General features: G+C 37.7%; 1 protein-coding gene across 2 annotated transcripts; it reads left to right on the forward strand.

The window, feature by feature from the left end:
- The first annotated feature begins 7,973 nt into the window (after positions 1-7,973).
- Positions 7,974-18,105, forward strand: LOC145215151 (uncharacterized). 2 transcript variants are annotated; one of them, XM_080083807.1, is made up of 14 exons: positions 7,975-8,157; positions 8,627-8,717; positions 9,162-9,239; positions 9,542-9,673; positions 10,109-10,270; positions 10,659-10,811; positions 11,109-11,376; positions 13,371-13,486; positions 14,055-14,184; positions 15,115-15,267; positions 15,683-15,777; positions 16,266-16,457; positions 16,796-16,944; positions 17,341-18,105. In XM_080083807.1, the coding sequence occupies exons 2-14, from the start codon at positions 8,645-8,647 to the stop codon at positions 17,545-17,547; spliced, it is 1,908 nt and encodes a 635-aa protein (XP_079939933.1). In that variant the 5' UTR covers positions 7,975-8,157; positions 8,627-8,644; the 3' UTR covers positions 17,548-18,105. The 2 variants fall into 2 exon arrangements, with proteins under 2 accessions (XP_079939932.1, XP_079939933.1); XM_080083806.1 differs by lacking the exon at positions 17,341-18,105 and having other exon boundaries at positions 7,974-8,157; positions 16,796-17,307.
- The last annotated feature ends 242 nt before the right edge of the window (positions 18,106-18,347 follow it).

Consider the following 18,347-nt stretch of genomic DNA (forward strand, 5'->3'; position numbering starts at 1 on the left):
GTGTCAAAAATCCGTTTTATTTACAATCGTGTTGGCCTGCAAAGCGAAGTGACAAGTTATTTACAACATTGTTCAATGTTTGTTTTTCTTCAAACCTGCTCCATTATCTCGCAAATCTTTGTCAGCACACAAAAGCAGTGTAGAGTCCTTGAGAAACATTCGCAAAACGGCAACACTCGAAGCGACGTTGTTGTTTAGACCAACAGGCCATCAACAAGGGTTAGAGTTCTCACGCTTTTCAAGGCTTTTTTGTTTACATATCATCTCGCTGTGATAGTGTGTTGTGTATACTTTCCGTTTTGTTCGTTTACCTTTGACTGAGAGTCATAAGTTCATCAACATCTCGAAGTACTTGGGGCAAATTCTCACTACGGGGTATCATTAGAAAGTGATCATTAGCGAACCCAACTTTACGAGCGGTCACAATTTCCACATTAAACCGCGGAAGGAACAAAGCGCCGCCGCAGGAAAACCATTGACACTTGTCATTGCCACTTACCTTCACCACCAACAGCCACACCCGAACACAAGTAGTGAAAATTGGTCCCGTGAAGGAAGGTGTTAGGCGCATGGAAGTTCGCATACTTATACATCGGATGTTTCCAACAAAATTGCGGCGCTTTCGATAAGTTGCTTCAACGAGGTGGAAATGTTTGATATTGGCAAACTTACAAACCGGATGTTTTTGGTCAAAATCGTTCAAGTGCTTGCAACAAAGCGCTAAACATCAAGTTTTGCTCCATGTGCAGATTTCTTAAGTTATTATTAAAAGACGTTTCAAGTATTTGCTGATAAAATGTTTGGGTGAAAATATCCCTTGACATATGGACACAACTGTGTTCTCAATTTAAGTACAATCAAATCAGAACAAAATTTAGCAGTGGTTAATAATTTAGCATTGTCGTCGGTATATTCTTCGGATTTTGAGTTAAATATCCCGTGACTTTTAGAAATGTGTGACAAAATACAGGTAAACAAAACAAGACAAAACTTAGCTTTGAATCACATGTAAAAAACAACTTTTGAGCTGTTTAAGCCGTGGCAGTTTAGTTTTATTGGGGAAATAATATTAGTAACGTGAATCGCTTTTTAACGGAAATCAGCAAAATTAAATGACGAACAAATTCGTTTCATTCTGTCCAACCCCCTAACTAACGTGTTTCCATAAACAAGGTCGCATCAGCATCATGTTAAACCTCACAAACCGGTTTTACTTCAATGGACCGTAATGTACAGCTGCGATAGCCAGCTTTTGTTGCATGTAGAAATGCGATTTAGCCGAAGCCGAGCAATCAGACCGAAATTAGAAATCATTCTTCGCCCATTTTTGGCAAAAATCAACTTCCTCAATGTTTCGTAGATTTGGAAACTGTCATAGCAACAGCTGCACTTAACCACTAAACGATGCCCGTCAGTGCATGGGGGATTGACGCATTTAATTCCTGGTATTACAACCGACTAAATGTGTATTGGCTTTGGTGTGACTTCACACAGCCAGCCAGCTTACAGCTTTTTCCACTAGTTTCTGAGAATTCAACACTTTAAGCGCCAAACCCTAACACGCACGAAAATAAATTTGCCACAATGTGATCATGGATGTTCCTAGTTGACCACGATGTCATGTTGACAATTATATTCTAAATCGGAGCTTATTTAAACCAGATAATACTTTGCTGTGTAAAGGTACACTTGATCTAATGTTTTGTGATCAATTTATTGGCTTTCACAGTCACATAACGCAAGTCTATAAGCACTGAAAGTACCAACCAACAAATGTTGTGATATTCCGCATGTAATTTAAAAGTTTGCAAAAGACAATCTACCATTATAGAGTTGAAAGTCGGACCTTTTCAGATCGAGTTTGGGCTGAGGTTTAGATAAAATATATTTGATGTGAACCTAACTTGACACACGGCCACATTTCTGTCGTAATTTTGCTTTGGTAAATTTTCACAACAAACTAGGTGCGGGTCAAGTTTTTGCGCTGGTACTTACTAGTTAGGACTCAAACTCGGGCTAACTTTACCATTTAGCCTTTGTGTTATAAGTTAATAGACATCGTCAATTGAGTTCGTTAAGTAAAAGTTATTTGGAAATCGGAATTTGAATCAACAATTTACGATGTGTCCACAAATTTTACAACACAACAGTTTCGATTTTATTATATAACCGATTATAAATCGTTTTATCATGTCGCCGAGATTTCACAACACGCAGCTGGTTGAAGTTTCATATAGAAGTCATCGGTTTATTATTTTGCATTATGACGACACAATCACGTGTCGCGATCAGTATTCTCCAATTGAACTCCTATTGACACCTGGTATAAGAAATCGCGCGGTGTTCTCGGTTTCTAACCGCGGTAGTCGATTGTTTGAATAAGTCGGCGCGATTTTATTACCTGCCGGTGGACAACACACGTTGCTGACGAGCTGGACGTGTAAACATGCGACACCGCGCTTTGGTGCATGAAAGTATCGACTTTCAGCGGCAATAAACATTCCGCGGGGATCGCAAGACGCGAGAATGCGACGGGAAACGGCAATTTACATGCTTTGTCGCTTGCCATCGGCCACGGCTGTAAACTGTATTGATGATCAAGATTTTCCCACTATTTTCGAGCGCACCACAAACGGAAGTTTCAAGCACTTGACGAGTTTTTATATCCCACAGTTTTGCACTTAATTGTTTTACTTTAAACCGCAAATGCCATTAAGTTTTACTCCTGTACTGCGTATGGGAAACTTCATGCTGCCAACTTTAGTTAAAAACATACATTTTTAAATTGTAGCAACTATGATTGGCGGTTGGTACGACACAATACAATTAGTGGGAGAATTCAGAGTTATTTTCGTCCCACAGTTTGCATAACATAAATTGTGACATTTTCTCTTTGCAAATGTTGACACATTATTGCCGGTTCACATGTATATTTTAAGCGGTCCAACCAGTTCTAAAACTTTGCTTTACCACATGTTCTTGGCAGTTACATTTAATTGCAGATACAATGTCGTTTTATCTTGTAGCGACTGATCACTTGCTAGATCTAACAATCTAACATTTTTCGACATTTGAACACTACTATATTTTTCTTGCATTCGCTTTAAAATTCGTTACATTTTTAGGGAGAAAAGATTCAGATGATTATTTTTTTACTTTTTTACAAAATGTAAAAAAGTAAACACCTATTTTTCGTATTCAATCGAAAACAAATTTGAAACAGTGCTGTGTAATCCCAGTTCCACATGAAAAGATGCAAATCCAATTGATTGAACACTCAAAAGACGTTCGACCATATTTGCGTAAATGACTCACAGATTTTCAAAACATGTCATATAATGTTTAAAATCAACCACAAGAAACAACAGGTTATTGGTTGATGAGTGGTGTATATTTCAGCGTGATACGAACGTGCATGTTTTTTAAATCAATTTTCGCCGGAAAAACTGTTCTTTTCTGGGGTTGTACACTGGATGTTTGGAGAATACTTCAAGTTAAATTACGTAATTGTCATGTTTACCAACCAAACACACGTTCGGTAACTCACGCCATTCGCATCGATGCATGAAAACGCATTTTCCCGCAATTCCAAAATTAAAACGCGAAATACGTGTCCCTCGATTTTTCCGAATTATGACATCACACACGAGGGCTACAACTCGCGTCGTAATCGAGAAGCTCGATTCTACGTATTGTGTGACGTAATAATGGTCAATTTGCGCGCCATTTCGCGGTGCACGCCGTTTGATCCTAGATTCTGTTACCTACTAAAGGTGAGTTCTTTACTGCTACTCGAAAAGGTTCTAAGCGAGCTTTGCGCAATCAACTGTATCAAATGTTGTTGTAAAAGAATTAATATGGTCTCTGTTCGCCTTAAAAGTGGATTTACCAGTTCAAGTTTTTGACTTTTTGACCATTTTGCAGACTTCTAATAGATATTGCATTGGCATTATATTTGTTTGTTGTTCAATAAGAAAAGCAAGTTAATTTATCACGTCCAGTTTGTTTAAAATATGACGTGTTTTTGCATGAATAAGTTTCAATCGTTCTTGCATACAGCTATTTTTAACCAAATTATACACATACCATATTTGAGCAAATGTCTCATTACTTGTAACATTGCTATGCGGCATCTGAATACGATATCTCCATTAATTCGGAGTGGCATTTATTACAACACGGGCATGTTAGAACATTTTATATGCAAATTTTGTGCTTGTAGCCTTTCGCGTAAGCTTCTGTTCATAGCGAAGCTGCCAAATAGAATATGTAGGTTATAAGGTTGTGTAACATAAAGGTTAATACTTATGTGGTTAGAAAAGGCATTTTATTAAATTGGCAATTAAGTTATAATTAAGCATCTTCAAGGTTGGGTAATTAAATAACAAAAGAGGACAAAGCGTTTTCGATTATGTACGAAATGGTAATTATTTAATTTTTAGGCATAGAAACTATGAAATCCAAGGCTGTATTAGTTCATTGTTGCCAAAAAATTTAAAGAAAAGCTTATGACATAACTACATTTATCATTAAACGTCGGGTCATTTAAGTTCTATATTAGGTCCATGTTGATTAAACAGAAGCATCATTTCTAGGCTTAAAGCCAAGTCATAAAATTCAAGATGTAAAAATACACTTTTCCACACTCCAATTCGTCTAGGACAGAGCACGCCAAAACAATTATAATGACAAATGAAGCAAATGCTATAAAGCAGACAGCAGCAAGTGTAAAACAGTGCAAAATAATGACGCACTGTCACGCAATAAGGGTCATTATCTCAACTTGTTACAGGACAAACCGCGGCCGGTTTAAACAATAGCAAGCCAATGTTGTGCTTGCTGGAACATAAATACACCGCTGGCAAGGAAAATGTGCTGTTTCATACCGTGCTGTAGCCTCGTTTAAATCTCTAGGAGCTTTAGCGAAGGTCTCCGGGTGGCGTGTAAAGATATTTCTTGTACCACGACGGGTTAGGAACGGCGGAAGCTTTTGCGGAATAATGTGGCGATCGCTAGGACTGATACAACACCGCAGGCCCCCAGGGTGATCCCAAAATAACGGTGTCTGTACCAGTCGACAAACTGGTAGTGCTCACAGGAGAACGGACCAAGATTTTGCTTCTGACTGTATGCATTGTAATGCATTGTTCAAAAACTTCTGCAATATTGTCAACATTCTACAAAACAACTGTTATGTATTTCAATTTAAGTCATTAAAACTTCAAGTGCATGAAAAGTCTTTTACTAAATTTTTGCATGACAATATTTTTTTTAAATCTTGCGTTGAAAAATCCATTTAGTTTTGTTGCCACTATACCAAACTTACTATTTAATATTTACAGCATAAAACACACATTTTACGGTTTTAAAAACGCACCCGAAACATTTTTGTAGCCCTTTAAAGACAGGCAATATTTTACCTATATTTCAACTTCATTACTAACCGCCGCCAGCGTAAGTGACGTCATAAGTCGGATTGTTCGTGGACAATGGTCATGTTAACAGTGATACAAGATTTTATCTCCTACGTTAGGTCACGATAAAATTACCAACTTTTTCACCAAGTCATTGCTCGTCGAAAGTAACAAAGTAATTTTATTGTAATTGGTACGAGGTTGCAGATGTTAAATAAGATTGTCAGTTTAATTTTACCACCAAAAAAGCTTAATCGAAAAAAGTTGGATTTATTAACCTACAAAAAACAAATTTTACATAACAATAGAAACGTTCCTTTTCTTTGACAAAATTGTTTGTGACGTCAACAAAGGGATTGTTTGTTTCACTTAACGTTCAAATTGAAACTTAAACGTTGATCTATCATTAGTGGGTGACATTTTCTTGCAACGTGTAACGTATTAATGATTTAACATACTGAACTATAAAACCTACCAAACAATGGTAAAATACTCAAAAATTAATAAACTGTGGCTGCCAGGCATAATGACATAAATTGAAAACACAAAGTTATCATAACAAAGCGAAAAGGGCTACTGGAAGAGCTAAAAAATGTGTTAATAAATGAATATAATGTACCAAACAATTATTTGAAATCACAAAACAAGACGAGGAATGATTAAAAAGTTGCATTTTTTCTCTTCACAACTTCCGATTGCGATAGCATGACGTCAACGGAAAGGGAGCGAAAAAATGTCGATTCCACGTAAGTGCTTGTGAAACAGCGCTGATGAAACGAATGAAGAAAAGAAGAAGAATGATTGTTCGGTGTTGCGTCGTCTTGCAAGCGCTATAAGACCCAAGTCGGTGTTCGTGAAGAAGCCAGACGCGCGATGTTTAAGGGGGAGAGGGTCAGTTCTGTTACTAAGCACCGGGGCTGGCGGTTAGCAACTCAATGTCGCGACTTTGCTCTGCTTATTCCGCGTAAAAATAGAGTTCAATTTTCGTACAGCATGTTAGGCTTACGCAAGATGGAAATCGGATCGATACAGTATTTTTATTTATTGTAGCTAATTTGCCAATGAAGAAGCATAAAACTTACCTAAATATTGAAAAGTTTTGACAAAACTCTTGGCATTTTAACAGTAAAATACGCTGAACCGCATTTAAAAAACATGGTCACGGTTAACAGCACGAAGCTGGTCGGTAAACCCGCTTACGAATTAGTGCATGTCGCGCTTCTCAGTGTCAGCTGAATTAGAGTGGAAAGTGTGGTTGTGTTTGTGTTTAGAAGTGGTCGGATTATGTGGTTTCCCTGTGCAAAATCTGCTAATGAGCGCTTGTGTGTTTTGGTCTGAGGCGTTAAACCAGATGCTTTAATCCGTTACACGAGTGAGCAAAATTAGTTCGTTCTGCGAGTTGTCAAGAGCGCCAGACTTAATTGCAGGATTTGAACGTCTCTGCCACCAATGGAGTAAATAGTCCGTGTTAGAAATGCTTCAGAAACGGCCACGGCTTAAGTGTCTACTTGGTAAATTTTTGCGTAAAGCAATTAAAAAACTACTGAATCGCTTGCTACCAAAAAGTTTAAATAATTGGGCCCGATCTCGTTTGACAAAATATGTTTTAAATACTTAGTAACTGAAGCTTTCAGTACACCTAAATCAAGGATGGATGCCATTATATCGGCGAATTCGATATTATTTGTTTACAATACATTGCAACACGAAAAACACAGATTGATTTAGGTGTACTGAAAGCTTCAGTTACTAAGTTATAATTATCCGTAACTTGAATCATCTGCATTGAGCGCACGTTGGTGCAGGACGATTTCTGTAAAAGCACAGTTATATGTTTTAAATACGTTTAAAGGTTCGGTTTATCATTTGCGCCCAAATCTCAAACGCTCAGAAAACGTTGTGGCTATTTTTGGATCAGATGAACTTTTCGAGAAATGATAAACATCGTTAAGCTATCTGCAACTTAATGCACTCCTAATGCATTTAACCTGTTCGAGGGCATTATCCTTTCGCAAGCAGGTGTCGGTAATAACCAGTTGGTTTCTATTTATTGGTACGCAATTATCTGTACCTCTCTGTGAGCCGGTAAAGTGCCTCCAAATAACCGCCGGACCTCGGGCTACGAAAGGAGATAGCTACTTACAAGTTGCTCATGACCAGGGTCTCCCTGTTACGATATGCACTGCCACGGGCACTCACGGCGCCGGGAAGCACAATATTTCATCCTGCGAAGCTACTTAAAGGCATCCCCGATCGTTGTTGAGGTCATAACCTACTGATGGCTTACAAGCAATGTCAGGTCGCTTGCAGGGGAATGGTTGGCAGATGTTTTTGTTGAAACATTTGAGAAACAAAATGTTTACGTCTTATGTTACATCCAAAGAAAGTTCTTTTTTAGTTCGCTCGAAGTATTAATGTTTCAATGCGTACACCCAAGTAAAGATAATGGTTATTTCAGCATTAGTTTTCGTCAATATATTGAGATGCGTTTTGAGATTATAGTGCAGGTGTGGCATCAGTATTATTACCATTAGCAAACTGCAATTTATTTATATTTCATGTAAAAAGTTTGTTTTTAGTTTATAGACTTTGTTCACTTGGAATGCGACAATTTCTAGTTTAAAAAATAATTTATTTACAAAAAAGGCTTCGATCTTTGTTACGTCACAAGCTGACCCAATTGCTACGTCATCACACTTCTTGTTACGTCACCAAGCATCTGCACATCCCTGGATAGTGAAAGGTAAGAAACGTGTTGTTTTAACTGGTGGATGATGGTGCAATGTGTAAATTGCTCGTCCTATTCTGCTTATTCGAGGCAAAAATCGTGATGAATGTGGATTCGTGTATAGTTACCTCGAACGGCCAAATGTAATCTCGCTAAGAATGTTTCTCAAACGGCCGTGACTCTGTTTGTTACCTTATTAGGGCAGCTTGGGGGGAGATCGGTTTGATTTCCTGATAAATGAAATTGTGTAAGAAAAAGTTTTTGAAGAAGCTTACATACAACCGTGTATTTTGCCCTTCCCTGCGTTTTATTTAAAAAAAAATGTTTCTGCAAAAAAATAGTTTTATTTCAAATTAATTTTTGTTATTTATATTATGCATTAAAATATGTTTAAACGGACTTTATTTGACTTCTTTTTTGGTTTGTTCGTAAGGAAAAAATACCAATCGATTTCCAAATGAAAAACGAAATATCTTTTTCGCAGGCGCACCAACCTTTAACGATGATATTCGCAAAACTTAGCGTCATTTTGCTGATTTTTGTTGCAGTAGCGGAATCACAACTACCACCACCCGGTAAGTGAAATAAATGTAAATGTAATGTATGCGTATGTGCATTAACTTTAAAATTTCACTTTCAAACTAAACATGGACTAAATGTTTCTGGTCTATAAGAATGGTTTTAAACCGATTTGGTATTTTGGTCACACTCGTTTTACAAAGAGTCGAAAACTTAGGAACACTATACACGGACTTGAAAAGTAATTTAAACATAACCATAACTGCCAAACTACTGGAGTATATAGAATACATCGTGCAGACCTTTCAACCTGCACTAATGATGACAATAAAGATTGTTGAAACGTCTGCACGATGTATTCTATATACACCAACACTTTGGCAGTGATGTTCATGATTAAGTTGAAAACTGTTAAAGTAACTTTTGTTTTAATGGACTATCTTAGAATCGACAACAGAAAAGAGAAATAACATTTTCACACAACATTGTTTTTTTTAAAGATAATCCCCAATGTCTGGACGAAGAGTGCGTGCCAGGAGCAACGGTAAACTCAGCAATTCAATGCAACTTGTTTATGAGTAAGTTTGAGTATTTCTATTGTGCACCAATAGTGTAAAAAAATTGTTGAATGTTGCTCTTGTTCAAACTTCATCTCAAAACTATGTTTTTAACTTTAAGATTCTATTTGAATAAGAAACTAATAATGCAATTTGGGTAAAGTTTTTATGGTTTGTTGGAATCGTGTTTTAATCTTCTGTACCTTGATTTCATTGTTTGAATATAACTGGAAATAACTTATTCATTGTTAAGGGCAATCTATTTGTATGATGAACATTTGTCGTATTTTCAATTTCTTATTTAAGTTGTCCATTTATTTCAGCTGGTTGCTGTTGGTCCGGTATCCATTGCTACAAGCAACGTCAGGCCGATTCAGAAAACTCAGTCGGTGCTGCTGGACGTTTGGCACCGGGCTATAATCGCCGGGTGGTCACCCTAACTGACGCCAAAATTCGTAAGTTTTCATTATTAAGTCGCGAGTTTCTCATAATTATTGTTCAGATTCGTCTTGTGATGGGTTAAAAATTCATTGAGGTCAAACATAAAGTTTTGTTTCACTGCAGTTTTTTTTAAGACAAAGTTCTGTTTTGATTTGTTGCAAAGGTCAAATTTAAACAAAACATTCAAAATTGCACATTTTATGCGGGCTGGTTGCTTTGACAAAATCTTTTTAAAACAAAACTTACTTAAAAAAACAAGTAATTAAAATGTCACCTCATCAAACTGAACCTCCTCGTATCTTGTGTAACAATTTCTCTTCGATCGAAAATAAACAAAAAATAAAACACAAGTTGATCAGATCAACTATTTTTTTGTCAATTTTACCTTGAAGGTTGTTCTAAAAAAAAGTTTTTTCGACAATGTAAGATGATTTTCTTTTTTTTAACAGAGTATGGAGGTTCATGTCTCTTCCACTGCACTTCGATTGAGAGATCGAAGAGACTTTCATGTTACCCTGAAGCTGCAATCGACATGTACTCGTGTCTTGGGGCTGGATGTTGCTACGATCCATCAGATAATATCGGCGCCAGAAGGTGTTACTTCTCAGCACGTAAGTTAACAATAAAGCAGTGCTGATTTTAACATGGGTTTAACTTATTGCAGTGGTAAGATTCAGCCGGTTCGCACCGGTTCTATAGAACCGTCTCACGAAATTTTATGAGATCAGCGAAACGGTTAGCATTACTGGTTGCTAAGAATCACTTCTGTAAAAGTGTTTGAGATCAATCATTAAGATTATAAGTCTCATCGCAATTTTGACTTTAGATCGTAAAAATGGGGAGTTTATTGGACACAATTCTATAGTTTCAAGAACAAAAAGTTGCTATTCACGCACAACTCAAAGTCACAAATATCACCAACACTTTTGCGTATTTGATTGGTTAAAACTATATTTTCAAGTTTAAGAAAGTAAGTTTAATTCAATGACATTTTTTCAGCGACTCCTGGTCCTTGTCCAGAGGGGCGATGCCTAGCGGGCAGTGGAACAATCACAAAGTGTTCGGCCACACCGATCAGTGAAGAAAGATGCACCGGTTACGGCTGTTGTTCGCAGATGATTGAAAACGAACGGGTCTGCTACTTTCCGCAAAGTAAGTGGGGAAACAAATTCATAAACTAGTTTTGAAGACCATAGTACTCTATAAGGCCTATTAAAGGCGTTATACCGAATCAAATCGGTCTCCAAGCATTCGCCAAACAAACATAGATCTGATTTTTCCCAAAAAAGTACGAGATAACTTACTTAATTACTAAAACCAAGATTTTGTTTGTAAGATTTTGCATTAGCAATTCACGTAAAGAAAAGAAAAATTTTTCCGATTTTATCAAATACAGGTTCGTTTATCAAGCTATAACCCATGTTAAATTAACCTTAATTTTATTTGCAGCCGAACCTAAGGCTTTGCCACCGAGAAATCAATACAGGCCTGGTGGAGTTTTCACAACGGCCCCTGCTGTCCCGCCTACAACAATAGCAACCACTACACCAATCCCTGTGAGCACAAAGGAGCCGAAATTTCTTGATATGTTGGTTAAGCGAGGTGGAAGGTTGGACGATTATTCAGTTGTTGAGTTGCTGAGCAAAAGCATCGGCCAATTGCTGAGGAAACGGAACCGGACTGTGACAACCACAACCGAGGCCCCCACGACTACACCGTAAGTCAACGTGTTAGATCGGCGCGTGAGAAGTGAGAGGTCATTTCACTTATATGTACAGTGAAACTGATATACAGACGAGAGGCGTAGGTTTATCAACGTGACAGTTGTGTAACATTTGTTTTGGTTTTGTTGGAAGTCAGCCAAAGAACGTTTTAGTTTCCCGAACCGTCATTCGATACTGATTGTAATTCTTAATCTATTACGGGTTAGCGTTGTTTTGTTTCTTTAACAACTACATGACTTTAAGCAACCGTGGCAAATTATTTCTTAAAAATTAAGACCAACATTTCGTTCAGATTTTGATATTTGTAACAAACTAAAAAATGAGTAACCAAATACCAGTTTTACAGACCATCGCTTGTTTAAGTTTTGAAATGTGGCTTGGTTTGCTTTTAATTAACGCAGATTTGAGTTGCAGCTTTAAAAGATGTAAAAAATCCGCGAACGGCACAAACCAGCTTGAAGTTGTTCCGACAAACTTACAACCTGTCGTAAAACGCACATTTCTGTCCAATCGGTCACCGTTATCAGGTCATGTGACCTGTCGGCGGTAATTAGCCCTGACGAGATTGGGGATCGTTGACCTTACCGGATTGTGATTGGTCACTGGTAGTCAGGGTTACCGCGCCGGCCGAACCAGTTACGCGAGGTCAGCTTAATTGCGCGAGCATCTAGTGCGCGCTCTTTACGGGGAGATTTACATGCAAACGATGTAGTCGCTTTTATTAGGTCACGCCTGTGTTACAGTGTAGGTCACACCCTAAGCCTCCGGGCCCAATTGACACGACAGATAAAAAGCTGAACTCGTGATATTTGTGACTTTGTGCGTTTTAAGCGGGTTTCCTTACCAGCTTCGTGCAGCCAATCGTAAAATTTGCATCGCATTTGTGCTGCTCATGGCTCTTTTCGAATTTGGTTTGGTGTCAAGCCTTGTGTTTTACGAAGGATAATGCACCATGTCAAGGCATTACATGCAGAGCACGACATCATAGGTTAAAGTAGTGAATAAATTAACAACGCCGTTTGTTAAGTAGCGATCTGGAAACTCTTAATTGCACAGAAATGGGTTCGATTTTCCTCTCAAGTAATCAAAACTAAATGATAAAACTGATGACACGAGCATTTGCCGAAACGTTTTCCAAATAAAGCATGTCGTTTTTTATGTTGTTTGGGTCGTTATTTTCACCATTGAATGAACAAGTTTGGCAAATTAAAACTTCACAGGCTTTTTTCTGCAATCGGTTTGACCCTGAGTAATTAAAGGTCATCACATCAAGTACGTATTTACGCCCTATCTACGTCACAGCGGGACACCAGGGTGGAATTAAACAAATTGCGGAACAGGATTTCCTAAAGGAACCTCTGAATTATCCCGTAATCGGTGCAAAACCTGAAATTATCACACCACAGTTGATAACGCAGCGGGTTCACAATCATTTCTTACAAGCGATGTAACGAGCCGCTTCAAGTAATCGCTATTTGCTTCCGCGCGGGGCAGCACGTTTAAGGTTACGCCCCTAAATAACCGGGCAGGCGTTGTTCCTTGTCGCCGATTGATTAATTAATCAACCCTCGCACCCTCGCAACCCTGAGTTGGCAGGACCCGCGAATAAGCTGGAATAATTGAAGTGACAATTTGTCAAACCTGACGAAAGGGATGTAAGTTGTTAGTTTCACAAATGTCGCGCCTTATCGGTGCAAAAACGTGACAAGACACAGTTTTTACCTTTCGCCGGCATTTTGGTTCATCAAGAAATGTTTCCGATAAAAGAATACAAGCTAATTCGGACAAACTAAAATATAAGGAACTGTTGTCATTTCGAAACATACCGATAGAAGTAGAGGACAATAAACAATAAAACTAGTAAAGGAGAGAATCAATCTGTGTCTTACGAATGTTTTACCATAATAATTAGAAATATTACCGTTTTTATTTTTAATTTTTTGTCAAATTTTTCTATTTTTGTTTACCTTAAATTTAATTTTTCTAGACGTCCCACAACAACTGCCACAACAACAACAACCATCGCCACCACTACGCGGCAGCCGAGAGTTCTTCCCACCCAGCCCGCCTATATTATGAAAACTATATGCAGATGGGGAAGATGTAAGTAAAAACAAGTGATATTGCGTTGTCTGTTTATCCAAAGTTCAAAAAAGGGTCAGAATGGTTAATTTTTTTTTTCTCGGGGTTCGAACCCAGGACACTCCCGGGGACGAATCCCGATCAAGGTTTTTTTTATGTCTGTATGTGGGTCAGGCGCGCCAGACCATTCGGCCAAGTTCCTGCCCGTGGTTAAAACCAGTCTTCAAATGCTCGAAAGTGCAATGACGCCCACTGGTGGTTGCACTATCGCACATATTAGAGTACTGGAATTTGAATTTAAGTAACAAAATGCCTAGGTTTAGTTTTTGATGTACTTTTGATACATATAAGCTATTGCTACCAGGCATAATATCAAGTTTGTAGAGCTCTTCTGGCAAATGTATTTTTATTCCGACGTTTCGACGTCCTATTATAAAGTCGACCGGTATAGGACGTCGAAACGTGGTACAAAAAATGCATTTGCCAGAAGAGCTGTATAAACTTGTGCTTTTGATATATCTTTAGAACAAAGTATTTTACAGTTTTGTGCGTGAAAGTTAAATAGAAATCATATTATTTAAATTTCCAGGTCGTCAATACAAAGTAAAGAATACCGAAATCAAGAAGTGTTACCCTACTGACTGCGGCAAACCTCGGATCTATCCTGGTTCACAGATCTCTGCTCCTACATCGGTGAAAAAGATCGTTGGTGGAACTCGGTAAGAATCAGTTGATCACAGAACCGCAGAAAAATAAAATTAGATTGTTAACTTACGTGAACATGTTAACATCATGCTGGAATCAGGCCTGTGATGTACTTGCGACCAGCGACCATAACGCACTCATGCGTATAGATCAGTGGTTCTCAACCTTTTTTCTTTCGTGGCCCATTTTCATTAAACAAAAATTCTGGGGCCCAGTAAATTTATATGAAAGAAAAACACAACTATAAAATAGGTTCAGAACAAAAAAATGCAGATCATATTTTAAACAGATGTTAAGTTTAAAATAACTTGAAGCAAAAAAATCATAAAACAGCACTTTCCCTTCATTTAATCACTTTTAGTTATGACCAGAGTAATTGGACAATGGATATGCTGCTACTATCTGACTTTGTTGTAATCACAAAGTAGTTTATTACATCATAAACATAAGGTGCTGCAGAAACGCAAAGTAACTTTATACCGTAAATAGAATAATTCAAATAAATTTACATTCCTTCTCAATTCCTCCCCAAGCCATTATTCTTGTAAAATTGAGTGTACTGACACAAATGAAAGTAATTTTTTAAAAAAAGCTTTTCATTAGATTGGTCTGTGGCCCAATGAAAATGCTTCCATGGCCCACTGGTTGAGAACCGCTGGTATAGATCATAGTACGCTACGCTTATTAAACAAAATCAGTCAGTCTCTCGAGCAATCTCATTCTGGCCTATATGCCTTGCCATATCGGAATGCTTGCAATAAAGCTTGTACGGCCCATTTAGACCTTAAAAAGGGCCCGTGATTTTCAAATATTTTTTACAAGACTTAGAAAATCACTACATAAAAAAGATGAGAGTTATTTGATACATCGTATATCACTTTTCTTTGCTTGCAAACAAAACCAAACGTCAATCACTAGCTTAAACTGGCTTGTCACTTTTTCAGGGCTTACCCATTCAGCCACCCGTGGATGGTTATGATTAAGAAAACGGAGGGCAAGAAGAAGTTCCAGTGTGGTGGATCAATCCTCTGTAAACGTTGGGTTCTCACTGCAGCCCACTGCTTCAACAGACAAACCGAGAAAAGCACAACCCCCGAGTAAGTTACTATTTGTGCTTGCAGCGACCTCTAACGTTGAACAGGAAATATGTATGTGTGGTTACAATTCAAGAGATGTTTTCGCTGACTCAGCAAAACGCATTTTGCCCACAACGATGCTTTACTAAACGTACAGAAACTAAAATCTATTATTTTAATCGTCATGAGGGGAATAAGTCGCATAAAACCTGAAAAAGAGGTGATGTAAAGTTAGGGTACAGCCAATCGCATTGTGATAAAAACGCAAGAAAATAATAATGTTTTTTTAGTTAATTCTTATTGTATATTAGTTTGATGTAACAGACACAATAAAGGGCTAAATTGTGGGACTGTTTAAGAACCGGATTGACTTTATTCGTTTTTGAATCACTTATAATAGCCTGAATGTAAAATTTACGCGTTGCTTTTTTTCCAGTCTCGATGCAATCTTCTACAAAGTTTACGCCGGAAGATTCATGGGGCTTGACTACTCACCAGGAGAACAAGTTCAAATTTTCGACGGCCGAGATGGTGAGATGTTGTAACGTGATCTTTTCCATGATATGTGAAACATTAAAAGCGTGATTATCTTTATGTTTAATTTCATTACTTTGGTAAAAACAGCGTGGAAATTCTCGTGATTTCGTGAAAGAGCGTAACTATTGTCACGAATAATTTTCATGATTCATCACAGAGCGTAATCATTTTCGTATTGAATTTCATCACATGATTAATAAGTGTAAACGTTCTCATGATTTCGTGATTTGTGAATAATTTGGGTAAAATACATTTTTCAGGCCTCCAAAACCTTAATGTTTCACTAAAATAATGAAACCCGACTGACAACTACATTGTTATTCACCACATTTAATGCCACTTCTATGCATATATTATGTTACTTTGATGAAGGTGACCTGTATACGACGTCAAAACGTCCGTATAAAATACAATTAGCAGAAGGGCTCTATAAATTTAATGTCACTTCATCGTTTAACTCTCATTCCTTTTCCCCTGCATAGGCATCGACTTCATTGAGATCCACGAGAATTTTAAAACTGGCGTGTCTAGGGGCGTGGTCGCTTTCGACATCGCACTCGTCAGATTGAAAAGGGACATCGAATATGACAACTTCGTGCAGCCAGTTTGCATGCCGACCGACAGAGCGAAGGTTAACGCCATTGTTTGGGCCACTGGATGGGGTGAAACCAAAAGTAAGTAAAAATCAAACAGTTAAAAATATGTCTTTTACGCTGGTCGCTACCAAGGCTGAAAAAAGTTTAGGGTTTTGAACAAAAAGAAAAGAAAAAAAGAACCAGTGTTAATGATTAAACATGGTTTTTGATCGCTACAATAACCATGTTCTACTATTGATTACTTATAATGGCAAACAATAAAACATTGTCTGAAAACAAAGTCTGAGGCAATGCAGCATAACTTTTATTACAATTTTACTTTGTTAGTGTGAATATTTGCTTTAACGTTCGGTTTATTACAAAAATCATCAGCCACAAATAGTTCAAGCTGTGTAATTCCTTTTTTTAATTTACAGATGTTGGACCGACCAATAAAAACATGAAGCAACTCGGAGTAAAAATCCTCAACGAAACCTCATGCATGAAAATCATTCCGGGATATTCCAAGAATCCTCCTCCTGGAGTTTTATGTGCTGGAGGAGAGCTCAAACAAGATACCTGCACTGTAAGTGGCATTCTGCACAGATTCGTAACACTTACAACAAGAAAGTTGAATTTGAAATTGAACAAGGGGGCTATATTCCTAAAATCTGAAAATGTCTGTTTTGTTCTCATTACTCGGTGTATTACCAACTTGCATGGAATTGCATTTTTGGCCCCTAGTCTATATGGATATAAACACAATATAAAACAACCAAACTTGAAATCTATAACGTGCACTAGTTGTACAAAATATGCTTTAAATCGTAATGCCTTTTAATAACCACCATGCTTGTACTTCGAGTAAAATACTGACAATGCTGCAAAAGCGAAAAATAAATGTTAAAATCTCGAGGACGAATGTCTTAAAATGTTTTTTTCCCATAAACTTTTAATAATCACTTTTCATTTTTGTCGACAGGGTGATTCAGGTGGCCCATTGGTTGGTCCGATCACGACTGGTTACAACAGAGGCCGCAAAATCCAGCGATGGCAGTTGTTCGGAATGACAAGTTTCGGTTCACCCAGCTGTAACACGTTTGTTTTCGACCAACAGCCCGCAGTCTACACAGACGTCGCTCATTACAAGGACTGGATCCACAAGAGAACCAACTACTGCTGTGGTTAAATAGAGATCGTATATTTTTTTGTGAAGTTGTATTATTTTTAAGCGATTGCAAAACTCGCAAAACCTCTGAAGCAAAGAGGGTAAATTGTGAAGCGTCGCTAAAATTTGTTTGTTTAAAAAACTTTGTATCAACACATTGCCTCAAGGAGCATTAACACACTGATAATACTTTGATACGACCTACTAAGATCCAAGTGATTTTTTATTTTATAATTATGCAGGAATTGAAATTACATAGTTTTTTTTTGCTAAAAACGTTTCTACTTAGATGTTGGCCTAGCGACGTAACCGCGTCACAGGTCGTTTGAGTCCTATGCGACGTTGCGTCAAATTTTGTATTCATGTAGGCAAAGCTGTCAGTGATATTGCCTTGATTTTTGCTCAAACGCAAGTTATTTCAATGCCGCAACGTCGTATTATTTTTCTGTCTTGTGCCTTTTTTTTCTTGTTGTAGTGAGCTACTATTTCAGTTCCCATCAAGCGCAAATGACGTTGTATTTATTTTCTTTCTGTTTTTGTGTAAACTTTATGCGAAATAAAATATACTTTCGCTTAAAATGTTCTGTTATCATTTGAAAACCGACAGATAAGCCCAATGGTGTAAAATGAGGGGTCTTTAACCTTATCGCCCCCTTTCAGGGCACTGGCTCAAAATCATCGCCCTCTATGAGATTTTTTTTGTATAAAAGTGTTGCCACTAAATAGAATGTAGGGAACTAGATTTACCCAGCAACACGAAAGCTTCAGTTAACAGTTAAAGCTCAATGCGACTGCTACTACAGCACGCAGGGTCGAAGTTA

The sequence above is a fragment of the Phallusia mammillata genome, chromosome 2, assembly GCF_965637545.1.
Source record: "Phallusia mammillata chromosome 2, kaPhaMamm4.hap1.1, whole genome shotgun sequence".
In the NCBI taxonomy this organism is placed as follows: Eukaryota; Metazoa; Chordata; class Ascidiacea; order Phlebobranchia; family Ascidiidae; genus Phallusia; species Phallusia mammillata.

Bases quoted from the DNA above. Each gene is read 5' to 3' on its own strand.
- LOC145215151 (XM_080083806.1), top strand. From the start codon at position 8,645: ATGATATTCGCAAAACTTAGCGTCATTTTGCTGATTTTTGTTGCAGTA. The intron at 9,240-9,541 runs GTAAGTTTGAGT...CATTTATTTCAG, and splicing joins TCAATGCAACTTGTTTATGA to CTGGTTGCTGTTGGTCCGGT. The intron at 15,268-15,682 runs GTAAGTTACTAT...CTTTTTTTCCAG, and splicing joins GAGAAAAGCACAACCCCCGA to TCTCGATGCAATCTTCTACA.